Consider the following 18,246-nt stretch of genomic DNA (forward strand, 5'->3'; position numbering starts at 1 on the left):
CTATCTCCTGTCTATATCTGGATAAGTAAGTAGCTAGCTTGCCGAGGGGTCGTCATGTCTACGGTCTACCTGTGGTGTCGCGTTTCGCGTTTCTTTCACATTCGTTTACAATATCATTTGCTCAACAGTAACTTCAGTCCCTTCAATGCTTGCTCATTAGCCGTGAAAAGGATGCCACCGGCCAAGACAGTTCGTCCCAGCCTCATTACCGTTCCTCTCCAAAGGCCCTTGACTCCATCCTCGGCCATGATGGCTCGGAAGGACTCCATTGTGCCCACGGCCTTGGCCTGTTGAGCCTTGGTTTTGACGGTATCAAACGGTTGCGTCGCCACAGTGGTGACGGTTCCAGCAAGCGCGCCATTGGCGAAGCTCATGACCGGCCCCTCGGGACTAATCCCCTTGCTACGCTCAAAGTCCTTGATAATACTGTAGCTTCCCAGGCGAAATCCCGTGGTGCCGATCTGTTTCAGCGTCGTTGTGATGTAGCCGCGCCAAAGAGCCTTCAAGACTCCCTGCTCTCGCGTCAATGTCGCAATGCAATCTACCGCGCCCTTGAACCGCCGCGTCGTCTTGGCATCGTCAATGAGGGCCGTCTTGATGCGCTCGCTCGGCGTGACAATGACTGTGCTGCTGACGATCCCAGCCACCATGCCCGACGCAATACTCTGCATGGGACCGAGTGTATGCGTCTTCTTGTCCTCAAACACGGAGCGAATGCTGTCGAACGCGAGGAACCGCACCGCGTCTTTCCCGACGGACCCCACGATCATGGTGCTGCATCCCTTGTACAGCGCCGGCAACCCTTCATCGCGCGCAACGCGCAGAACAATCGCAAAGGGATTCCGCGTGCCTTTCTGGTGTCCGTAGAGTTGGACTCTCGTCTTGGCGAATTCGAAGGGGTACGTGCATGCGGCTTCCACACCGCCGGCGATGCCTCCCGCGGCGAGTGAGAGCAGCGGCGATGTCTTGCCGTCTGCTGGGGCGACCATTGTGAACGCAGACTGCCGCTGCGGCGAAGTGACGTTATACAGCGCTTCGAAGTGATGTGCTTGAAAGTCAAAGTGTAGAGAATTAAAAGATAGGATAGTCACGATTGCAACTTCTTCAGATACGACGTTGAGTTGTGAGAGTTGAGATGTGAATGATCGGCCCGGCCCGGTGTTCGCCTCGGTTAATTTTCGGCCTCGTGGAGACGGTTATCGCCGGGCGGTTCTTGAGCTAGCGGGAACTCGATTTCGGACACCAACGACCCAGGAATTATTAATCACTTCATTGACTGACGCGATTTGTATTCACTGTAACTGATAGATTGTGTCCCCTTATGAGAGAGGGTATTCTTCTCGACAACATTAGACAATTATCAACTCTCGTTTCTCTGCCCTTTCGAACCATGGCGACTCTGTCGATTTGAGAAAAGCACCAATCCGAGAGAACACCGCTGGTGATCTTTCCACCAACACTAGCCCGCAAATGATCTCGCCCCCTTTTTGTTCATTAGGTGAGGTCCTAAACGCAAGGAAATACAACTCTCCTTGGTTCTCCAACGCCTCATGCTGCTCCTGGATGTTGGCGTCGGCATCAAGATACAGGTATCCGACCTTTTTGCCCCTGAGCTTGAACCATCTAGACCCGTCAGATTCTCTTCTCCGGCTGAATTTTGCGCCGTCCACAACTTCAATAGCCATACATGGACCTGAGATTGTCAAAGACCCCGAAACAATTCTCCCGTAAGGATTATCAGGTGACGCCAACGTGGTTTCGGCACCGATGATCTCCACAAGGCTTGTCCCAGACGTCCCAAGAGTGAAATCGACGGATCCTTTGATGGATGCCCATGACCACGATGGCGCTATCCAATCATCTGGCCGAGTGTTGTGAGACTCGGGGAAGAAAGCATTTGCGATTCCCCCTTGCCGCCAGAGCAGACTCTTCTCTAGCTGCTTCTCCCATAGACCCGCCAAGCAGCGACCGTTCTCACCCTTTGTGAGTAGGACAAAAGTCTGAGCCATTCCTTCTATGGCGGACAGTTTGTCTTGCGGATTGGTGAGGCTTCGAGACGTATAATTCTGCACAAGGCCGCCCCAATTCGAGTTTACTTCGAGGTGAGGGGCATACATGGCGCCGAAAGGCTTATTCTTCCCCTTATCGAGCATATGTTGTGGACAAATGTAATGTATACCAGAGGAAGTAAAGACCAGCCGGCGGCGAGCCAATTCCCATTCTTGGAGAGTCCAGGCCCGGCGATTAGTTGGCTCATCTTTGAAGGGAACTGCAGTATCTACGGTGACGAATCTCGTTTGATGCTCCTCGTGTGAGGGTTCGACTGGAAGCTGACATGGATGCTCGGCCATGGAGAAGAAGCCATGGCTGGTGTCCGGGGCATTTGCTGCGACTATTGTGATGAAGGCGTTCTTGTAGATGCTGGCCATTCTGGCCGACTCATGCAGCCAATCTTCTTCTGAGCCCTGGATGATGCAAAGTGCGTCGATCCAGATGTATCGAATGCTGAGATCATGCGCGACTCGAAGGGCATCCTGCAGACTCCGGGGTAGCTCCGACGGAGAGAATCCTTGCTGCCGGTCGGCTAGTGTCGCTGAAGTGGTTGTGAAAGTATTTGATCTACCCCAGCAATACGACAAGGCTGCGTATTTATTGCCTTTCTTCAACTCAGCGGTCGTCATAATCGTGATTAAATTGTTGGTGTAGTTGCTCAGGTTGACAAGGCGCGTCGGAAGTTCCACGTCTTCAACAGTGAAGCAGGAATGATTCTTTTCGCATTCCAGGACCTCTTTTTGAGCCCCTTTCCATTGATAAAACACCAATCTGTCTGTAATTGATGAATGAATCCAGATACTGTGTACCAGGGTAGTCGCAGTTGACTCACTGTTCTCATCCAAAAGCTTGTAAGTTACATTCTGCGACGTCTGCGTTTCTTCCGCTTGCAACTCTCGCTCCGCCAGCATCGCCCTGGGTGCGTCAACCGAGTTCGAAAGGCGCAAAAAGTACTGGTCATAATCTCTCAAATTCAATCGCTTTGGCAGATTCTTTTTAGATTGGCCTTTTGCTTCATCTAGCCGTTCCACGAGCTCGATTACGATGCTGCTCGAGCATCCTTCACTTCCCCTGGTTGCTATGGAGCCAAACGCTCTATGCGCTATCATACAAAGACTACAGCTGCTTCTCGATTCCAAAGTATCGGCTAGGCGAATGATGTGCAACCAGCTGGTGTCATACAGATGTGCGGGCAACACGATTGCCTGGCATTTAGCACATAACCTCGATCTGCCGGTTAAGGCCGGCATTTCTGACTTGGACAGACAGGCAATTGCACCGAGTATTCAGTAGCCTTTCTGCTTTAATTTCATAAACGAGCTCTGTCAAGCCCCTGGCAATGTTGGAAAAATACTGTAAGCCGGTAAGCAGGAGTACTCAGTCTGGATATGGGAGTGTGTAGCTAGACTGTGTCAACTTACGACCCGAGGACCTTGAGCGGGAACGGAGGATACTGTTGACTTGATTTAGTCTGGCTAGACTGTCGATTCAACAGGCAGTTAGAAAGGAAAAGGCTCAGATATTGTCGATGTCGTTTCGATGTCAACAAATTTTGTTGAAGAGCCTCACACACTAATACCCCTCACTTCATATCCGTTTAGGCAGCAACCCCGTCCGCCCTATCTCTGCTGCATGCTCGGTGACATTCTAGTGGATTCGCACTGGTGCGCGATATATTCCAGTCATATACTCCGGGTTTGCGTATCTCTTTTTTCTTAGATTCAGACTGGGGGACACCGCTACTGGGTCTTCAAAGAGCTCAACCCGACTTGCTTCCGAGATTCTGCGTATCATTGATGACCGACGGGCGGAGCCGTAATCGCAGGGATTTCCATGTGGGAGAGGCTTTGTTAAAGTCTGTGAAGCTTTGCCTTGGAAGTCTACTCATCCCAAAAGTTCAGCCATCTAGGAACCTCATATACCAAGACCCTTCACTTAGTCGATTTGCAGCAATGACCGAGATCAACTCACCTCCGAGAACTGATGTGGTCGGTTGCGGGTCGTGGGTGTCCAACTCTCGCATCTAGTATCCACACGAGGGCTTCAAACCGCCCACTACCAGCCCACATAATCGTCCTGTCGCACTGCCGACGTCAAGGAAGAAATTCCAGTTGAATTGGTCTATTAGTCTAGTTGGTTAGGACGTCGGATTCTGATCTTGAAGTCAGTTCCTTCCGTAAGCCCAGGTTCGAATCCTGGATGGACCTCTACATTTTGGCAGTCGTGATAGTTGTGGTGGAGATGGTGCTAATAACTTTTGACTTTGGAACCCCTTGTTTTCCAAGGCAAGCTTGGTCTGGTTTTTGATTACAACAAGGCACAGCTAGCATTATTTGGACTCTTTACTCTTATCTGGATCCACCTTGCATAGACTATGGCGAAGATGTCGTCTTCATTCTGACTGCCCTCGTTGTTATTCTGAACGTCATTTCCAGAGCAGTTGTGACATTCGCCCCGGAGCTCCGACTAACAAACCAGCCGGAATGCGGATGTCCGTGACCACATGACGCAGATAGTTTGTCGAACGTATTCGGTGTTTCTGAGCGAAACAATACACGCTTACTGCGAACTTCAGCTGAGACTTCTGTGTGACATGTTGATACTGTAAGATTAGACCCGTGCCTTTCGTCGTCCCTCCTTGACCGAAGAATCCCTCTTGTAGGAAGCTGTAGAGTTTTATCACGGATGGGGAAGTACGACGGGAAGTACGGTATTCTGCCAGCTTTAGGTTACTGATACTATTGACTTCAGATGAATCCCGCAGTGCTTTATGAAATAAGCCGCGCCTAGTTTACACCATGCCTCCAAGATTTCGAAACCATCAAACTTGTCTAGCGAGCTAATTGTAATCGCTTCAAAAATGAATGCAAGCGACGTTTTGAAAACCCCAGAAGCCTGCGGGCTGTCCTTTCTCGTAGGAGTTGTACTCCATCTCTTCGTCTTCCGGCTCGGCGAATGGGACCTCTCGGCACAGCGCATCGTCACAAACTTCACGCTCGCTTACGCAGCGACTGTGGGAGCGGCCGTGGCCGCGCCGTTCCTCGCGCCCGTGGTTTCTATATCACCGATGGAAGCGGCCGGCTTCGCTCAAGTTGCTAAAGCTGCGGGGATCCTGTTCTCTTCGCTTATAGCGGGCATCTACACGAGCATCCTGCTCTATCGAGGTCTGTTCCACCGGCTACGCCGATTCCCTGGTCCGTTCCTCGCCAAGTTCACGAACCTCTACGTGACGTTCAAGATCTGGAACCGAATGCATCTCCACGAAGATGTGAGAAAACTGCATGAGAAGTACGGCGACATCGTGCGGGTTGGCCCGACGGAGCTCTCAATCAACAAGCCCGGCGCCATCAACGCCATTTTCTTGGACACGGATTGCATGAAGGGCCCGTGGTATAACCTGCTTCATCCTATGGTCTCTATGCAGATGGTTCGTGATAAAGAGGCGCATTCGAGGCGGCGGAAAGCATGGGAATACGGCTTCACCTCGAAAGGTAAGCACTCTCCAAAGTCTTGCCACCACGTAACTGCGGGTGTAGTAGACTGATGGGTGGATAAAAACGCAGCACTTCGCGACTACGAACCCCGCGTCCTCAAGTACACCGACCAACTCCTCGCCGGCATCCAAGCCAGCGCCGGCACGAGATTCAACGCGTCGCTCTGGTTCAACTTTTACAGCTTCGACGTCATGGGCGAGTTCTCCCTCGGCCACGGGTTCCGCATGCTCGAGGACGGCGTCGCGCACTTTTACATGAACTCGCTGCACGACGAGACCATGGCCGTCGGGCGGTTCACGCACGCCATGTGGGCTCTACCGCTGTATCGCAAGACGGCGATCTGGAACGCCGGCGTGAAGAAGTTCAAGACGTGGATCTCGGGCCAGGTGCAGCAGCGCATCCAAAACAAGCCCGAGAGTCCCGACATCTTCACGTGGGTGCTAGAAGATCACGAGGCCAAGGCGGACCACTCCTTTCAGGATATGCTCAACTTGTACGGAGACTGTATCTTGATTACAGTTGCTGGAAGGTAAATATACTTGAAATGATAGATCACCCTTCACACCTGGCGCTAGGGTACTGACTCGCCACGACGATGTTTAGCGACACGGTAGCAGCTGTCCTGTCATGTCTTTTCATGGAGCTAGCACGCCATCCGAGAGAATACAGCAAGCTCCAGGAAGAACTAGATGAGTACTTTAGGGAACACGACAAGCCTGAGCACGCTCCCCTTTCCAAGTTGCGATACCTCCAGGCTTGTATCGACGAATCGCTGCGTCTGCACCCGCCTGTGCCTTCGGGCGTCCAAAGGATGACGCCGCCCGAGGGACTCCAGGTCGACGACGTCTGGCTTCCTGGGGATACCATTGTGTTTGTACCATCATACACGCAGTACAGAGGTAGGTCTGCTTGTGAAGCTATTCATAAGTTATGGTCCGAGGTGGTCTACTGACGTGACATTGTTCCACCTGATAGACCCTAGGTTTTTTGACAGACCAGACGATTTCATCCCCGAGAGATGGATCGACCGGCCGGAACTCGTCAAGAACGCCGCAGTCTACGTGCCATTCTCAACCGGTAGGTCGCCAGCTACCTGACGCGAAGCCCTTGAAATCTTTTACTGACCATATCTTCCCACCCGACAGGACACGACGTGTGTATTGGCAAGCAGCTTGGTCTCCTGGAGACGCGATTTGTGACCAGCGCCATCGTACACAAATACAACCTGAGATACGCACAGGGGCAGACAGTGGAGAGCTTTCTGGAGGGCAACAAGGACACGGGTACCCTAACCGTCGCTCCGCTCAATGTGGTATTCTCGCCGAGAAAATCGTAAGCGTGGGGGGTGCTTCGGCGAAAGTGTATCATCTTCATCTTGTTCTGCAGAATATCTTTGGCCAAGGGAAATAGGGGAAATAAGGACTGTGATACTCCGCAGCCATGCCAATGTTATGTGCATGGCTAGCGAGATGAGGGATATAGAGATGTGCTATTTCCTCTCGTACATTTCCTTGGTGTACACCAACCAGTGCCGCCCATGTAAGTATGTACACATCTTTGCAACGTACACTAGCCAGCTGCCAAGAGAGTTTCCAACTTGGAGTAGTAACGAGACGTGTCGAAAGAGAAATATGCCCGCTTTCATGCCATGCGCGCCAACATCGCCCAATGAATCCGAAGGAAATAACGTCCATCAAACCTTGCCGTACGTAGCTCGTATCCGCCTTTCCAAATGCTCCCGACTCGTAACAGGCTCAGCACTCTCGTACCCCTTTCTCCTCAAAACCTCCAAAAACTCGGCCTCAGCCTCCCCATCCCTCTGGTCATCGGCCGCCTGCAGCAGCCCACCGCCGTCCCGCCGCCACGCCTTGATCGGCGCCAGCACCACATGCCGGTCAGGCTGGATGAAGACGGGTATACTCAACCTCGCCACATTCTCGCTCGCAGACCGGGGGAACGCGACTCTGTGCACCGTGGACCGCAGCCGTCCCGCGGTCCAGAACTCGAGGGCGTCGCCAATGTTGACGACGACGGCGTCGGAGAGGCAGGGCACATCGGCCCATGCGGCGGCGGCGGCGCCGTCTGTTCCTCGTAGGACTTGCAGCCCGCCCTGGTCCGAGGGCTGGCGGAAAAGGAGGGTGAGCGAGCCGTAGTCGGAGTGGGCGCCCGCTCGGATATCCTCCGCGTGGGAGGTGGGGGTGTCAACTGGGGAGGAAGAGGTGGTGGTGGTGGTGGTGGATGATGAGACCTGGGATACCGGGGGGTAGTTTATGAGACGCATACGACAACTTTCGCCAGTATGGGCTTTTGATAGAAAGTCTTTTGGCATCTGGAAAATGGTTTTAGTTGAAATCACACCCACATTTGTTTGAGTTTCCTCAATTGTTTGAATCCTTGCAGGATGGATGAATCTCATGCAAGTCAGGTGCAGCACTCACGCCTAAACCAACGGCAAGCCCTTCCAAAAGAGTCTTTGCAAGACTATCGCAACTCGCAAAGAAGTCCGCCATTGTCTCTCGATGGGACTCCAACTCGGCTGGAAGCAGCTGCGTCGTATATCCGGGGTCTGATAGATAAAACGACTCTTTTACATCGCCCGGCCCTGCTCCAGAAAGACTGGTTCATCCACACAAACATCAACGTCTTAGCGGGAATGTCACAATCTTTTACCAACGAAATGGGGAGGACATGAGCAAGGTATTTTCGGGCTGGGGGCAAAACGTACGTTTCTTCTCTCATTCCGGTGTAACCCTAAGCGAGATCAAACCACGCAGTCAGCACCGCAATTATCCTGATCGCCGATCCCCCGTCATCCAACAAAGATGATGAAGATTCCACGCCCCTCTCATTCTCCGTTGGACGCAGAAGAGAGGAAACGGGGAAGGAAGGGGAAAAGACGGGTTGGGCGAGATGCAAGAAAGAAGAAAAGGAGAAAAACAAGTCACTCACCAAATCGCCGCTGCCGTTGGCATACGCCACTTTCTCTTCAAGGGGTGAGCTGAAGAACGTCTCGGCAACAGCAAACATGTCGGCTGCAACGTCGTCGCGCAGCTCATGTCCAACGACGTAGAAGAAACCAGGATCTTTGCCGACGCGCATGAGGTCGGCTGCCAAGTCCTCGAGCGAGTCGAATGAGCGCAAGTCAATGACTGGTAGCGCCGTGGCCGCAGTCATGGTTGGCAGGGGGTTGGTTTGGCGCACCGCGCAGATGCGCAAACCGGGCCAGGGGGGGAGACGGGGGAACGGGAGGGCTGATGGCAACCTCTTTCTTGCTTCTAGAACAAAGAGTAAAGAATACACGGGGGGTTCAGAAGTGGATAATGATTGACACAATAAGCAAATAATCGGGTTCTTGTACTATCGCGCGTAATAAGGCTCGAATTTTCGTCCGATCCGAATTGTGCCCACAGAGGCAAAGAAGCGCGGGTAGTAAAGTATGTAAAAGGACAATGATAACGATGCATGCGGCTGGGGACGCCACTTCAAAGCGGCAAAGAAATGTCCAAGCTCCTCGAGTTAAGTAGCACTCTGGATTGCTTTTCCCTCTCTCTTATTAGGCACTTGAACCCCTCTTCCAACGGACCGACCTTGAGATAACCTCGTGGGGAATCGGGGTTCCGGGTCTCGGAGGCGGGTAAAGCTGCAGAATGGAAGAAACAGCGGCAGATTGTCTATTCCAAACGGGACGGGGACAGAGTGTGCCCGCCCATTTGCCTTTGCATTTTGCCCATCAGACCCGCAACGGAGCACGTGGGCTGCCCGAGTCTCAGGGTCTTGAGGTCTCGAGGGGAGGGGGAGGGGGCTAACAGAGAGGAAGAGATGTGACGGACGGCTAGACGCCAGACGCGACCCTAAACCGGGTTAATTGTCTTCGGAAGATGAACGGGGGGGTTCCGGGGGGTACGGCCGTGGTTGGTGATCGGTAGGTGTGGCGAGGAAACGGCAGTGCCCGCGTGGCCCCATGACCATCCGATTCCCATGCAGAGGAAGTCTCCGCAGAATGGACGAGACAGAATGCGGAGAAGGAAGAATCAGAAGCTTCTGATCGATCGACTGAAGCCGTCAAAGTACCTTACCTAGTCACCAACTCAAAGAGGGGGTCTATCATGGGCGGGCGACGGTCTTGCTCGAGCCAATCGCGGTTCGTTGCCAACCCCGAGCCACTTGAACTGCGGCCGAGAACTGCGAGACAGTGGCTGTTGAGCTGTAGAGCTGTAGAATGCTGAATGCAATAGCCCCTCTTCAACTGTCCTGTTTCCTTGCGAGGACGTGTTTGCGGCATACGCGCCGTGGGATGAACCCTGACTGGTATCTGTTCAGAGTAAACATGTAGGTATGCAGTCGATATCTGGCGAGGCGATGGCAACGGTGGAGGAGCAAACATGCAACCACGCAACCTGGACTGAGTTTGAAGACTAGAATCTGTGAGGGAACCAAGTCGGCGACCCTGTCTTCGATGCCTCCTGTAATTGGTCCGCCTTGGTCCGTCCTGCTCCAACATGGTAAGCGAGATTGAAGAGCAAACAAATCCCTTCCAAGACCCAACACGAAGTAGAAACAGACCCCCGGTGTGAGCCAGAACCTAAAGACCCTTGCCCATCTCGATCCCCCCCTCCCTACCGAGAGCCTGGTCCGCACCCTTCTGCCCTATCCACACTTGGGGCCGGGTTCATCGTCACCGCTGCAGGCTCTGCATGGCAGTGGAGAGGGTCGCGGGCCCGTCGTGGATCGTGAAATTGACCGCGCATCCCACGAGAAAGGGGTCCAGAGGGACGGGCTCCTCAAATTGCACGATACCAAACGTGGAGTTGTCCTAGCGGAACCTGGACACTCAGCTTACTACACTACATGGCGCTTCTCTAGCTTCTACGAACCATGTCCCGGAATCTATCCGTATTCCGTAGCCTCCGTCAGCTCAAAGTCCCGCTAGACTACGTGCTGATTGATATCTTGCTTCGACTGGAGCGTTCGCCATTGAACCCCGGCTATCGGTAAGCTGACCCTGCACTTTGTCAGCCAAGCAGCACCACCCATCATGTACGAAATTCCCTACGCAGTAAGACCATTTTCCCTTTTCTATTTCTTTTCCCCTGTCAGTCGGGTCCTATCGGTGGCCCGTTTGTAAACCACGCCTCTGGGATAGATTCCTGTCTCGCCCGTCCATACCAGACCCTTCCTCGGGACAATTCCGCGGCTCAACATGCAGCTATAGTTCCGATTCTCCAGATCCAGACTCCCGGTACTATGAAATCCCGTAATCATGGAAAGGGAACGCTCGAGATACAAATATCTGGGAGGGACATCCAGATCTCCACCACACTTGTGTCCTTGACGTGCCCATTTGCCTCCATCCCCTCCCCTCCTACTTTTTAACCTTTCGGGCCCCCTTCCACGATTCGTTCCGCGACGCTACTTGTCCTTGAACACTCCACGATCTGTGCGACGCTGCTAAGCTTTTCGTACGAAACTCTGACAAGCTAAACGCTAAAAGAGAAAAAAAGCCACTTCAGAATCGTCCGGTCCGCTTACGGCCTGGTCTAGCGCTCTTCCTCCCCCCCCCCGTCTCCCCTTTCAAGATCTCTACCGCTTCGCCCTCACATCGTCTCATATCTCATTGAAGAGGTGGCCTCCCCATACCTGTGCTGCCCTCATCCCATCCCGTTCCCTCTTGAGCGGCTCCCCCTCATCCTCCACATTCACGCACCTTGGACCCGTCCCCTCGCTAAAACGGGTGGGCATACACCGCAGTAGTCCACAGACCGGCGTCGAGTGTCCATCACCACATTCCTCAAGTCGACACCACCGGCACCTCGCACCAACCGCTCAGCAGCGGGAGTAACTAGGAGGACCAGCACCAAGTGCCGGTCTCTCCATCCATACGAGTCACAAACACAAGATAAGAGGCACCCCCCGCGGCCTTGTGTCGGGCTAAACCCCGTCCCCCTCCCTTCCCGGCGCCGATCCCGCCCGCCGCCCCCAAGATGACGGCGGCAGCGGCCCTCCTCCGCCGCGTCCAAGTCCCGCGCGAGACGGACGTGGCAACGACGGCCTACATGAACCGCGACACCAGACCCCTACCGCCCTCCCGCCGCACCTACGGACCCTGGCAGTTCATCGGCCTCTGGGTCGTCACGGGCTCCTTCAACATTGGCGGCTGGACCACGGGCTCCTCCCTCATCGCCCTCGGCCTCAACGTCTGGCAGGCCATGCTGACCGTCATCATCGGCCACTGCCTCGTCGGCCTCATCTGCGTCCTCGCCGGCGGACCCGGCGCAAAGTGGCACATTGGCTTCTCCATCCTGCAAAAGGCCTCGTGGGGCATGCGCGGCGCCCTCTTCCCCCTCGTCCAGCGCATCCTCCTGTCCTTTATCTGGTACTCTACCCAAGTCTACTGGGGCGGGCAGTGCGTCCGCACCTTCATCGCCTCCATGGCCCCCTCCTTCAACAACCTCGACACCCCCCTCGCCAACGGCACAATGACCGTCGCCGACTTTGTCGGCTTCCTCCTCTTCTCCCTCCTCTGCCTGCCCCTCATCTACATCCGCCCGGAACGCTACCACATCCCCTTTGCCATCGCCGCCGCCACCGTCATCCCCACCGTCTTCGTCCTCCTCATCTGGTGCCTCGCCACGGCCCGCGGCGCCGGCCCGATGCTCCACGACATCACCGCCACGGCCGGCGTCCAGCAAGCCACCGGCGCCCACCTGGGCTGGATGCTCGCCCTCGGCATCTGCACAAACATTGGCGGCATCAGCACCCACATCTTTAGCCAGTCCGACTTCACCCGCTTCGCCCGCCGGCCCCGCGACCAGCTCGCCTCCCAGCTCGTCTTCGTGCCCCTCAACACCATCCTCGTCGCCCTCGTCGGCATCATCTGCACCTCGTGCGCCGCCCAGCTCTTCCCAAAGACCCAGGGCACCCTCGTCTGGGAACCCTACCGCTTCCTCGACGCCCTCCAAGCCCACTACGACAACAGCGCCGGCGCCCGCGCCGCCGTCTTCTTTGCCAGCCTCGCCTTCATCTTTGCCCAGTTCGGCATCGCCGTCGCAGAAAACGCCCTCTCCAACGGCATCGACCTCGCCGCCCTGCTGCCGCGCTACTTCAACCTCCGCCGCGGCGGCTACCTCACCGCCGCCGTCGCCTTCATCATGCAGCCGTGGCAGCTCCTCAACGGCGCCAGCAAGTTCCTCACCGTCATGGGCGGCTACGGCGTCTTCCTGGGCTCCATGACGGGCGTCATGTTTGCAGACTACTACCTCGTCCGCGCCCGCCGCCTCAAGCTGACGCACCTGTACGAGGCGAGCCGCCTGAGCGTGTACTGGTACCGCGGCGGCGTCAACTGGCGGGCGGGCGTCTCGTGGATCGTGGGCACCTTTTCCCTGCTGCCGGGCTTCGTGCAGCGGGTGCAGGATCCCGCCGTCGAAAAGGCGGGCTGGTCGCACCTGTATTACCTCGCCTGGCCGTTGGGGTGTGCCCTGGCCGTGGCTTCGTATTGTCTGCTGCACCTTGCGTTCCCGATCCGGGATGCTCACGCCGTCGACGATGCGGACTACTTTGGTACGTTTGGGCCGGCCGAGGGGCCGGTGCTCGACGGTGAGCAGCTCCCGTCGTCGTCGTCCAAGGTGTCTGCGGAGGGGCATGGTTCCACCACCAAGATCCGCGAGGCGCCCGACGAGAAGAGCGTGTGAAGGATCGGTCTGTGGAATGGTGTGTAATGATGTTTTCAACGAGCCAGCTCTTGCCTTTTTTCCCTATTTTAGCGCGCGGATTACCTTGTCTTTGGGCACAGTCTTCTCAGATAGAATATGCTAGAATGGCATTAATCACTTACTATCAGACCTGTCATGATCTTCAAATGCGAGGAGTGTGAAATGTGACATGTTCGTCAAGGTGACAAAGCAGTAGTCTGCCGTTGGCCAAATGTGCATGTTCCCCTTGGCCCATCAAGACCAGATACATGGAAGATGGAAGTAACATCCTTGCTACACGTGCTGGTTGCTCTGCAAGTCTTCCTAGCGTCGCTGGTGGTGGCTTCACCGCAGACCGGAGAGACACAACTCAAAACACCAACAACTGGATAAGGAGATGGAAAAAGGAGGGTGGGTGGCCATCATGCGCACTTATTTGATTCACCCGCCGAGTCCATCCCTCCTATCAACAACCCTAGCAACCACCACCACCAAGCCCTAAGCCGTCAATCCATCCACACGGCGCCAGCTCATCTTCTCGCCCTCGTGAATCATGGCAGCCTCTCCACCTCTACTCCCCGTCCCCCGGCGCCAAAATCCACCTCCAAAGGGACCCCCCTGCTCAGACACCATCAACGTGGATGCTGTATCCGTCAAGAGGGCAAAATGACCCAAAACATGAGTCAAGGGGGGAGAGGGTTCCACATTGTACGAGCCCTGCATGGCAGATCATCTCCAACTGCCGATGCGGGAGACAAGCAGCAAAGGACGTGTTCCACCGTCCACCACGCACAAAGGCGGGGGGAGAAGCGGGTGAGCTGTTGAATCCAAGCCAGAACTCGCGGCACCACCCCAGCGGAACCCCTCCGCTTGGATCGCCGCCGAAAACGGCGGAATCCTTGGAACCGGTTCCATCAAGGCCTTCACGATCGCGCCTCTTCACGAATAAGAATCAATAATAAGGTTGATAAAAGCTTGAATTTCATCCCATTCATGCGCTTCATTATTATAGAGAAATCTGCGATATACCCGGGTCAACTCCCCTCCCTTGTCTTCGAGACCGAGACCAAATGAAACAAAGAACATGGCGCCGCCCACAGACAAGCCCACAACGCTCCTCTGCATCATCCCCATATCAACAACAGGCATGACAGAGGACCTCACGCGCATATATCCCTCCACCCCATCCCTCCAAATCACATTCATCGACGGCCGCGACCTCAAAAACTGTCCCCCCTGCATCGAAAACCACGCACAAGCCATATCCTCAACCAACGCACTTCTCCCCCGCGCCGTAGAGCACATCACCACCCACCGCCCAGACGCCGTCCTGGTCTGCTGCTTCTCAGACCACCCGCTCGTGTACGCCCTCCGCGAACGCTTCGCGTCAGACGAGATCCCCATCACGGGGATATTCCAAGCCGCGCTGCAGGAGGCTACCGCGGACGGCGGCAAGTTCGGCATCGTGACGACGGCGGCCGCGTGGGAGACGCCGCTGACGGAGTCTGTCCACCATCTCGGCTATGGGCGGTTTTCTGCCGGCGTCGCGGCGACGGGGTTGAGTCCGCTGGAGCTGGAGAGCCTGGATCGGGGTGTGGTCGTCCATCGTATCGCCGCCTATTCGAAACCTTTGATTGATGCTGGCGCAGAGAGCATCATCTTGGGATGTGCGGGCATGACTGCGTTGGAAGAGGATGTACTCTCTGCTCTTCCGCCTAGCATGAAGACGATTGACGGGGTCCGGGCAGGGATTCGCTTTCTGTCACGACGACGTGACGAGGAAACGGCGTCTACTGAATCAGCGTTTTTTCCGAGGGACGATACAAAAACCAACATTGCCGTGAGAAGCACGGAAGTGGCAGGCAACGCGGAACAAGTGGTGTAAGACCGAAAAAATTCTCGGCTTGTACGATCAGATACCAATGGCCTTGAGAAAACGTATAGTATTCATGTATAGATGTTGTTAAATCAGGCACGAGTCGATACGGAGTCAAGTCGTCCCCCAGCTCTCAATTGCGCCAGCCCAGTCAATCTCCGCTCCGTCGTTCAAGGCATTTGTCCACATGTTCTCAATAAAATCTGTCTGAAAATTATAAAATGCAGTATTTGGTAACGCGTATTGCTCCAGAATCCCTTGGTGCGGTTGCGGCTGCGGCTGTGGCTGAGGCATCAAGTCCATGACCCGCGGGTCGTTCGCCATCTCAGGCTGTTGATGCATGACTGGGGCTACCGTTACTGCCGATACTGCTGTCACTGTTGGTATTGCTTGACTCTGCCGAAGAAGTATCTCTTCTAATTTGTGAATATACTGAAAGATGCGTGCACCCGCTTGACTTGCTGAAGGAAGAGACGGTGCGAGACTCTGGAGAAATGTCGCCATGGTGGTCCTGACGATTCAGTATGGACAGCTTGTACAGGAAGTGTACGGAACACCACTCACATGACTTCACGAAGTTTATAGTACTGCCAGTCGACCAACTGGCGGGCAATGAAGCTGCTAAGTAAATGGGCAACTCCGGCTAACTCTTGCAGCTGGGTGAAAATGTCAGCACATCGTCATGCCAAGCAGGTGAAGAGCATACCATGGGGTATCCGATTGCCCGCAAGTATTCAACTGGCACCAGAGTGATCTCCTGTATCAACTCAAGCGCAGCGCCGCAAGCATCTTCAAACTTGTTGTGGCATGCGAATGCTGCCATTCGGAGAAGCTGCGGAACAGAAGTGAGTAAATAGGACATCTTGCCTGCATCCAAGCGAGCCTACCTGGAAAGTACAAGCAATATTGGCTACTTGAAATCCACACAGGTTTGCCTCTACATCTTTTGACGCGGGATAAGCGCGTGTGGCATAGGCAGGGAGGTTGCTCTTCTTTCCCAAAACCAGATGCAGCATGTCGTCAATGGTTGGCATCAGGGGTTCGTGTTGGATCGGACCTCTGTCGAGCGTCTTTAGCCTATCTTTGCGCATTCGGACAATGACATGCTCCAGAACGCGATACAGATCGGTGATGTAGTTCCAGCCGGTGAGCCAGCTGCCATGACTGAACCGCGTCTTCTCGGTCTGCCCGGACGCGTCAACGATGCCGGCAAGGCCGTCGACTTGCTGCGGATAGGCAACGGCGCACTGCAGCTCTGGGCACCGTACGACGTGGCCGTCGATGAGAGCCGCGTGAACCTCCAAGCGGTACATTGACCAGAAGAACTGCCGCCTCACATGCTTCTCGGGATACGTGAGATGCGAGGGCCAGCGGGCTTCGAAATGAAAGGTGTGCTGAGCTACTAATGTATGATAACGGCCCATGCATTCGTGGAAGAGGGGATCGTCCTTGAGCTGGGTGGCGGCCAAGGATAACGTGCCGAGAACCTGGAGATACTCAAAGGCCTCGGAACTGCGAATATCACGGTTCCTTTCTGGAATGGCCCTCTCTGCATCCTGCATGTAGGCTTCATGATGCTCGGGGCGAAGGTAAGAGGGCGTATCCGGGTTGAACAAGGCGCCATCTCTGACGTGGCATGAACTTAATGCGCAAATGGCCATCAGCCGGGCGAATGAAGCCCTGCTAGATGACAGACTGGTGGCCTCCCATTCCTTGTGGAGGGACACCTCGTCGAAGAATGGAAATCTTCAGCCGGGATTAGCTCATCGAAGGTAGTACAGAACAAGATGCCAAGCGAAAGGGATGGGAGTGAGAAGAACGCACACTGGGTATACTGTGTCGAAAAAGATGACAATGAGGCGGTAGATTAGGGTACGGCTGCCGTGGCGGCTCTCATCGTAGAACCACCTATCGGCATCGGCATCGTCGCACGAATGAGACTTGTTATTGTGCAGCGAAGAGGAAGGCGACGTCTTTGATTTGACGCCTCGCTTGGCTGCGACACGGGTCCAGGTGCAGGTCGCGCCGTGTTCGATGCAGGTCAGGCAGCTGGGGGTGCCGCCGGGGCTGGCGGAGGCGACCCCGCCTCCGTCGGGCACGGGCTTGCATTTCCGCCCTCGACGATGGCAAAAGTCGCAGGCCTTTGTGATGCGGCGGCGCTTTATGCTGGGCTCGCTGTGCCGTCTGCTCTCTCCATTTGGCAGATTGCTGTCGTCCTGGTTCTGGCCCATGATTCGAGCGAGCGTCGGACGCGTCGAATCGGGTCACGCGGGAGTCCCATCCAGCGGCGCGATGGCGAAGGACAATGGGCAATCGAGAGTTTTGGCGGTGGATACAATCTCGTCTCCGTACGGATACCTCGACTCGCACGAGGGGAGACAGGGCCGGGAAACCCGAGTAAGTTTTCCTACTGTCTGAGCCACAGTGAGGGGCCGCGCGCCTCAAGCAATCCTTCTCTCCCGTCTCCTCCCTGGTACTCTGTACAGCCGACGGATGTGCAGATCCACCGTCTGGCTTACTGGCCGATGAACTGGAGGGATGCGTGTATGCGTTGAAGAAACGCAGTTCCGATCTCCGGGGCGGTAGATGAAAGCGGTCCGGAGTAGCACAACCGGCGGGGGGGATTCAGGATGCTGTCTCTGTGCGACCTCGAGGCTGGAGTGAGCTGGATGGAGCAAGCTTTGTCGGGACTCTTTCTTCCTTGGTCTTCTTTGCGTCCAAGAAGGGATTGGGAACATGGAATGAGATGAGGAGAAGACACGGGCGGATCGAGGTTGAAATTGACACGGCCGAGAGGGTAGCGGGGGAGGGGAGCCGCCCAAAGGCGCAAAGGCCCGAAGGAGACAGCCAGCAGCAACAGAAGGGAGCAAACATGGTGAGCCTGACTAAGACGGTACGTGTTTCTCCTTTGACGTTTCTGGCAGGCTGGCAGGGAAAGATCTTTGGGAGGGAAGGCCCGCTGGTTGTTTCCTCCTCCTCCTCCTCCTCCGCGCGATAAGGGAAGGTGGGAAGGTGGGAAGGTGGGAAGGTACCTAGGTACCTAGGTAAGCACCTAAGGTAATCTGTAAGCTGCTAAGGTAACATCCACCGCGAAATGCGCAAAATGCGCAAAATGCCCCGGTGCTTCTGCCTTCCC

At 55.2% G+C, this 18,246-nt stretch overlaps 6 protein-coding genes across 6 annotated transcripts; 3 read left to right on the forward strand and 3 right to left on the reverse strand.

Moving 5' to 3' along the window:
• Positions 1-113: 113 nt before the first annotated feature.
• On the reverse strand, positions 114-2,963 carry CORC01_02617 (uncharacterized protein; the record flags this gene model as incomplete). The annotated part of the gene is made up of 4 exons (XM_022614267.1): positions 114-1,183; positions 1,356-1,399; positions 1,525-2,593; positions 2,885-2,963. 4 exons carry the CDS (start codon positions 2,961-2,963, stop codon positions 114-116), a joined length of 2,262 nt encoding a protein of 753 aa, XP_022479180.1.
• A 1,949-nt stretch (positions 2,964-4,912) lies between these two features.
• On the forward strand, positions 4,913-6,882 carry CORC01_02618 (benzoate 4-monooxygenase cytochrome P450; the record flags this gene model as incomplete). Its single annotated transcript, XM_022614268.1, has 5 exons — positions 4,913-5,543; positions 5,616-6,075; positions 6,150-6,445; positions 6,522-6,623; positions 6,692-6,882. 5 exons carry the CDS (start codon positions 4,913-4,915, stop codon positions 6,880-6,882), a joined length of 1,680 nt encoding a protein of 559 aa, XP_022479181.1.
• A 357-nt stretch (positions 6,883-7,239) lies between these two features.
• Positions 7,240-8,720, reverse strand: CORC01_02619 (2OG-Fe(II)oxygenase superfamily protein; the record flags this gene model as incomplete). The annotated part of the gene is made up of 4 exons (XM_022614269.1): positions 7,240-7,794; positions 7,985-8,162; positions 8,272-8,297; positions 8,496-8,720. The coding sequence occupies 4 exons, from the start codon at positions 8,718-8,720 to the stop codon at positions 7,240-7,242; spliced, it is 984 nt and encodes a 327-aa protein (XP_022479182.1).
• A 2,807-nt stretch (positions 8,721-11,527) lies between these two features.
• CORC01_02620 (NCS1 nucleoside transporter) lies at positions 11,528-13,234 on the forward strand (the record flags this gene model as incomplete). Its single annotated transcript, XM_022614270.1, has 1 exon — positions 11,528-13,234. The coding sequence occupies one exon, from the start codon at positions 11,528-11,530 to the stop codon at positions 13,232-13,234; it is 1,707 nt and encodes a 568-aa protein (XP_022479183.1).
• Positions 13,235-14,318: 1,084 nt separating this feature from the next.
• On the forward strand, positions 14,319-15,119 carry CORC01_02621 (Asp/Glu/Hydantoin racemase; the record flags this gene model as incomplete). The annotated part of the gene is made up of 1 exon (XM_022614271.1): positions 14,319-15,119. One exon carries the CDS (start codon positions 14,319-14,321, stop codon positions 15,117-15,119), a length of 801 nt encoding a protein of 266 aa, XP_022479184.1.
• Positions 15,120-15,224: 105 nt separating this feature from the next.
• CORC01_02622 (uncharacterized protein) lies at positions 15,225-17,341 on the reverse strand (the record flags this gene model as incomplete). Its single annotated transcript, XM_022614272.1, has 6 exons — positions 15,225-15,469; positions 15,544-15,596; positions 15,675-15,766; positions 15,817-15,942; positions 16,052-16,856; positions 16,935-17,341. 6 exons carry the CDS (start codon positions 17,339-17,341, stop codon positions 15,225-15,227), a joined length of 1,728 nt encoding a protein of 575 aa, XP_022479185.1.
• Between the last annotated feature and the right edge of the window lie 905 nt (positions 17,342-18,246).

This window comes from Colletotrichum orchidophilum, assembly GCF_001831195.1.
Source record: "Colletotrichum orchidophilum strain IMI 309357 chromosome Unknown Scaffold_15.1, whole genome shotgun sequence".
Classification (NCBI taxonomy): domain Eukaryota; kingdom Fungi; phylum Ascomycota; class Sordariomycetes; order Glomerellales; family Glomerellaceae; genus Colletotrichum; species Colletotrichum orchidophilum.